This window comes from Pseudophryne corroboree, chromosome 1 (genome assembly GCF_028390025.1).
Source record: "Pseudophryne corroboree isolate aPseCor3 chromosome 1, aPseCor3.hap2, whole genome shotgun sequence".
NCBI lineage: Eukaryota > Metazoa > Chordata > Amphibia > Anura > Myobatrachidae > Pseudophryne > Pseudophryne corroboree.
This window is the reverse complement of record NC_086444.1, coordinates 44,239,972-44,246,600: the sequence shown is the minus strand read 5'-3', so window position 1 is coordinate 44,246,600 and position 6,629 is coordinate 44,239,972. Positions and strand designations below refer to the sequence as shown.

Sequence of the window (6,629 nt, the reverse complement as noted above, 5' to 3'; positions counted from 1 at the left end):
GTTTCAAGTCAAGTTAGCTGTCAGAGACCCAATGAGCCAAGCCCTGAGGAGCAGAGCAGGCATGTACAATGGAGTCATAACCTGTCAAGTTATGGAACATAAGCAATGTATTAGGGGCTGTAGACCTGAGGCCCAATTGTGTAATGTTTCTGCTTAAGTCTTACCACCCATAAGGTAAGTCACCACTCATTTATTCTTAGGACCAGATTACTGAAGTCCTAGTTGATCAGTTACTTCACTCTGATGTCAGTTACTTATTAAGGGAGCACCCAGTAGCAGTGATGTGATGCATCAGAACATTTGTTACTAGCATCAGGTTTATCCCTTTACACCCCATAGAACTGCACAGGAAATCTGAAATTTCATTACAAACACCCCTACCACTATTCTAAGTGACATAACATTGAGAATTTAAAAAGTTGTGTACAAAGCTTCATCATGAACACAAACCATTACCGCAAAGATATTTAATATACAAAAGAGCACAACATAATTGACTGTGTGGTGGATGAAACAATTAATACATATTTAACTTAGCAGCATTTGTGTAAAAATACGAGTGAAAGTATACAGTAAAGCTACATGACACATTTGCCACTACACATCAGTGATAGCCCACTTGGGTGAATTTGGTACAAAGTGACTGTAGACTGAAGTGCGGTCAATCGTCCCTATTAGCAGAGTCTGTCACATCAGCTTCTTCCTCCCCATGTGGGCAGCCAGCCGTCTGTGGGTAAAAAGGGCTGACCAGCCAGTTTAGTGGTGTGTTATTAACCAAGTAATCCATGACGTCATCCATAGAACTCTTCATCTTGGCGAATTGCTCCTTGCTGGTGGCTAAGAGGCCGTCAGACATGTCTCTGATGGAGGAGGCAGAACGGAAGTTCTGATAGACCTCGGTAGCCATGACACTGATGTTCTGAGCCTTGCTCTGGATGTTCTGCGGAAGGCCTTGGACACCGGTCACCAGGGAGAGACAGGTGGTTTGCAGTTGTAGAGTCAGATGCCAGGCAATAGTCAAAGTGCGTGAATCAATTTGCTGAAAAACCAGAAGTTACAAGTTAGAGCATCAGAGTAGTATTTCTATGCATTACCTATTCAGTACTAGACACCTGGCATGTACACCAGTAGAGGAGCTTGAAAAAGGGAACTGGCTGCGCTGAATTTCAGAAGGATTCAAATAACGAAGGAGAGAGCCAATGTATCAGTATGAAAAGACAGCAAGATTTATTAAAACATAACAACGTGTTAATTAATAAAAATAATAAATAGACATATTGCATAAATAATAACACAGTCCGGTGTCACAGTGTCAGCAGTGTATTGGACTTTTGCAGAATTGCCTCTGTAAATATGGTGTGTTAAAGTCCAAATTCCATACCAGGTATTAAGTGCCGTTCATAATGCTCAGTAATGATGCATGAAGAAATGCAATGTAACAGATTCAAATATAGGATCACGTAGGGGGGCCAGTGAGTCCGTGAATAATGAACAATTACCTCTCCAGTGGGTTGGTCCGTCTACCGGGCGTCCCCGGACAGGAATCCTGCGTTACCCACACACAGCAGCAGTGTCACGGAGAGGAGAGCGGGCGCCGCTCGGGAATCAACTGGCTGTAGCGGTATGAAACGGCAGCGGCTGTTTGGAAGTCTCGAAGCCGCCCGGAGTGAGATCGTCAGAAGGCGCTGAGATGGTAACACATATGAGGCACCTGAGCAGGTGTTCAAGAGGCGGGTCCTAACGCGTTTCGTCACGCTCCACGTGACTTTGAAAAAGTCACGTGGAGCGTGACGAAACGCGTTAGGACCCGCCTCTTGAACACCTGCTCAGGTGCCTCATATGTGTTACCATCTCAGCGCCTTCTGACGATCTCACTCCGGCCGGCTTCGAGACTTCCAAACAGCCGCTGCCGTTTCATACCGCTACAGCCAGTTGATTCCCGAGCGGCGCCCGCTCTCCTCTCCGTGACACTGCTGCTGTGTGTGGGTAACGCAGGATTCCTGTCCGGGGACGCCCGGTAGACGGACCAACCCACTGGAGAGGTAATTGTTCATTATTCACGGACTCACTGGCCCCCCTACGTGATCCTATATTGGAATCTGTTACATTGCATTTCTTCATGCATCATTACTGAGCATTATGAACGGCACTTAATACCTGGTATGGAATTTGGACTTTAACACACCATATTTACAGAGGCAATTCTGCAAAAGTCCAATACACTGCTGACACTGAGACACCGGACTGTGTTATTATTTATGCAATATGTCTATTTATTATTTTTATTAATTAACACGTTGTTATGTTTTAATAAATCTTGCTGTCTTTTCATACTGATACATTGGCTCTCTCCTTCGTTATTTGAATCCTTCTGAAATTCAGCGCAGCCAGTTCCCTTTTTCAGTTTACTTTTCCCCACTATTACACATATAGTTGTAGGCTGCGCAGTAATTCAGAGGGCTTCTGATATACATACATTTATCATATTGAGGCGCTTTTTCACAGTTAAATCTGTTTATTTCCAGTAGAGGAGCTTACCTCCACGCTCTCAGCCTCCCCACTAGCTTGCTGTCCTGTGCTTTTAGTCCATTCCACCCATGCATGGTACATCCTATCCTGAGCGTCATGGATCTTCTGGTTGGCACCATTCATGTTCTTTCTTGCAAACTCAATCTAAAAGATGAGATAAGCCTTTAATCACTAGAACTGGACAATATTTATTCAAAATCTTTTTTTATGATTAGCCAGACATTTTCATTATATAAAGTACATAAACACAATCCATTTCATGATTTTTTTTCTATAGCAATTTTTATGGTATACTGTGCATGAACTTGAAGTTATCAGTGGTCTTGTATCATTATGGGATTCCATAATGAAGATTTCATTAAATAAGTCATTAATCGATATAGGTAAAACAAAAAACCCCAATATCAGATAACTGATATAACCAATGCTCATTGGTGAATGCTGTGAAAGGCAGCAGTGTTCCTATGACCTGGCAGCTGCTGGGTATTTATAAAATGGGGAAGTGGAAGTGCTGCACTGTACATTTCTGCTGCAGCTGTTCCTCCGCCACCAGGTGGCAGTGCTGCCAGCTTCCCAATACAGCAGTGTTTGAGACACTTGTGAGAAACCAAAGGTGCAAACCACCAAGATTAACGGCTGCAGGAATATCTACTTCTGGCAGCCACCCACTGGGTGTCGGACACAGATACAACCATTTCACTAGCCCAGCCGTCACATCTGCTACAGCCAGACCATGGAAGAGTTTTGCTCAAGGTGAAGAAATGAGCTCAGAGTCTAGATGTTGCTTCTTAGAAAGAAATAGTCCTTTACAGCTACAGGTATGGCAACAAAAGTGATACTGATCAGGTGGTGGCCATGGTTATAAATCTACAACTGACCAGATCAACAGTGTTCTGTAGCGGAGCAATGGCTTCCTGGCTCCGGCATTTGACCTCCAGCACTCGTGTCAGGGCTTGCTGATACGCACGTTTACGGGCCTTGGTAGAGAGAGTCCCCAAGCGAACGTAGTAACTTAGCTTTCCGGCCGCCACTTCAAACCCCTCCATTTTTGTCGATTCCTTAACTGAAATATATATATAAAAGCTTGAAATACAATGAAGCTATTTAACTTTCTGTCTTAGCTTTACAGCTGGCCTGTCAGTGGCCTAGTAAGTTGTATGGCTATAGTTATACTTTGTGGTCCAGTAGGCCAAGTGTTAGTTCATGAATATACTGCTCACATCAGTTCTGGCTTACCCAGCTCCTCGTCCGTGGGTGGCAGGTATTGTTCCAGGAGACTCTCCGATGTAGTCAGTGCAGTGTCCACATGGCTGCTCACCATCTGCGCTACACGGCTCCCCATAACGGTGCTAATGCCCCCATTCACAGCAGCCTTGGTCATCTCTACACCATCCTGCACAGCTCCCTTAGTTCTGCCGACTACTCCCGATATACTCTGTACAACCACATCCTTTGCCCCAAGAACTGCCTCAGAGGCAGTGGAGACCACCTAGAGGAGGACACAGGTACTGCAGATAACCTTTATACAACACACCTGTGTAATGCATGTTATGCTATGTGTAGGATATTCAGGTATAGCTGTTGGGCTGTAAAGTTACCTTGTCAGTAGGCTGGTAGAGAATGGGCAGCTTCACCTCAATCTTATCCAATCCTATACATGCAATGTTGTTAGCCAGGGCAACTAAAGGGTTTGACAAAAATAATAATAATAATTTAAAGCCACTTACAAAACAGTACATTGCACCAAGTAAGCATCTAAATGGAGTAGGCCATCAAGGATGACAAATCAATTATAGAGATCCAGTGGCTCTCAACCATAAATGGTACAGAGCCCCAATTTTATTGCCAAGGATATGGAGCCTAATGCCACCCCCTGATTGGCCTGCAGCCCTGCGAGTAATAGATGGGGGGTTAACAATTGGTGGGTGAAGCAGTCAATTGTTATAACATTGTTGCTAACCACCAATGGTACCATCGATTGCTAGCCCAGTGATGTGTGTTTTAGACCAGGGGCAGCCAATATTTAGGCTACTTTCTATGCTAAGATGATTTAAGGTGGTCTTGCTCTTTGCATGGTAGGAGACCGTATTTACAACATACAAGACCATAAATCAGCATTTTACTGCTACGCCAACTAAATCCAGTGCTAATACTCATTGTAAGAGAAAACATAAGAGGTAATTATCAGCAACTGGATGACATACTGAGTACAGTACTTAATGTATGTGTATTTTAATTAAGGACATACTAGGCTGTCAAATACTGACAAGTCTGTCCACAGTGTAAGAGTACAGGGAAGTCAATAATGCATGACTGACTGGATCTAATAATGGGAGGGCGGGGGGTATTTATCAAAGCTTGGAGACTGATAAAGTAACAGCCAATTAGCCTTTAACTGCCACTAAAGTCTCAACTCTGAGCTTTGATAAGTGTCCTCCTTAAAGATAGTTTCCAGACAGCAGAAAATCTCAAAACCTACTCTGAGGCTCCAGTCTCTGCAGGATTGGCCTGGCGCTGGTCACAGCCACCAACGTGATGGTCTTCACACTTCTCTCAGCTACACTGCACACAGATTTCAGGTAGGGGTGGTTATCTTTGGTGTGGATATAGGCAGAAGACACCATGTCATACGTTGAGCTCACCAAGGGGAGGTTGATCAACCTGACCACAACATTCTACAGGAGAAACAGCCAGAGTTAGTACAACACCATACAGCTGGGTTCCTCTCTGAGCAGACCAGGAGACTACACCTGGGGACAGGGCTCAGGGTGCACATTGTGTTTTCAGTTGTGACCTATAACATTGGCAATTACCACTCAGTTATGGATTGTTTTTTTTAAACACACAAGTGTGAGTTTGAGATGCAGCAGTTATCTAGTACACAGGTTACTAGGACCAGTAATATCAGGACTACAGGTGGCCCAGTTGATCAATCAGGGACTGCAGCAAACATTACACATGCAACATCTGGCTGCACTGTTAGAGGGGGTTGTAGACCACCACCATTACTTAAAATGAACAGGAGCAAACATACACCATTCTGTGCTTTGAGAGCATTGTATGTAACTTAACTGCAGTCAAAGTATGGTTTGAGGAGTTTCCCCAGAGTCTGCAATTACAGTCCAGGTTTTAGTATCCATGCTTCACCACAGGTGACTCAATTAGTACCCCCAGTCCATTTGATTTAATCATCTATACTCAAGCATAGATATCCTTAAAACCTGCACTGTAATGGTAGCATTTGGGGTGGGGGTGGTGGGTGAACTGGTTTAGAGGAGCACACTACTAACTGCATAGGGAATGAGGCGAACAAGCATACATCCCCAAATATTAAATGTAAATACTCCCAATACAGTGCATGTGACCACCTACAGGCATCCACATTACCATTCTCTAGCCTCATCTATACCATAGTGTCACCACACACTGTACTTACCTGCTGCTCTACTGTCTCTGCCATATTAACAGTCAGCCACCTAGGAAACATAAGATACACACATGTAAGAGCACAGAAGGCAGCAGTTATTCAGGGATGGACATCACTGCCTGATGGTTACAGACCATCAATGGTTCCCAAACAACTACTAATATTTTAACCATTCAATGATAGCATTCCAATGTTTGCAGCCATCAAATGGTGATGATTAGATGGTGTTCCAGTGGTTACCTGTATTCCAATATCCTGAGCTCTGCACAACCTCCTGGCTCCTTCCTGACTGCTGCTCTCTATCTCAGGACACCCTGGCTTTTATAGGGGCTGCCTCACATGTGACCTGCTCTGTCCCTCCCCTATCTTGGGCTCAGGAGGAGGAGTCACAGGTGTGGGTGCAAATCATTAGTGTCTCCTGTCAGCTCCATAAGTGTCTAACTATGGGGGTAATTCCAAGTTGATCGCAGCAGGAAATTTTTTAGCAGTTGGGCAAAACCATGTGCACTGCAGGGGGGGGCAGATATAACATTTGCAGAGAGAGATAGATTTGGGTGGGTTATTTTGTTTCTGTACAGGGTAAATACTGGCTGCTTTATTTTTACACTGCAATTTAGATTGCAGATTGAACTCACCACACCCAAATCTAACTCTCTCTGCAAATGTTATATCT

General features: G+C 44.1%; 1 protein-coding gene across 1 annotated transcript; it reads right to left on the bottom strand.

The window, feature by feature from the left end:
• Positions 1-452: 452 nt before the first annotated feature.
• On the bottom strand, positions 453-6,267 carry LOC135055205 (perilipin-2-like). Its single transcript, XM_063958970.1, has 8 exons — positions 6,197-6,267; positions 5,966-6,005; positions 5,009-5,204; positions 4,128-4,210; positions 3,766-4,018; positions 3,408-3,592; positions 2,539-2,673; positions 453-1,039 (listed from the first exon to the last, which is right to left on the bottom strand). The coding sequence occupies exons 2-8, from the start codon at positions 5,987-5,989 to the stop codon at positions 662-664; spliced, it is 1,254 nt and encodes a 417-aa protein (XP_063815040.1). The 5' UTR covers positions 5,990-6,005; positions 6,197-6,267; the 3' UTR covers positions 453-661.
• Between the last annotated feature and the right edge of the window lie 362 nt (positions 6,268-6,629).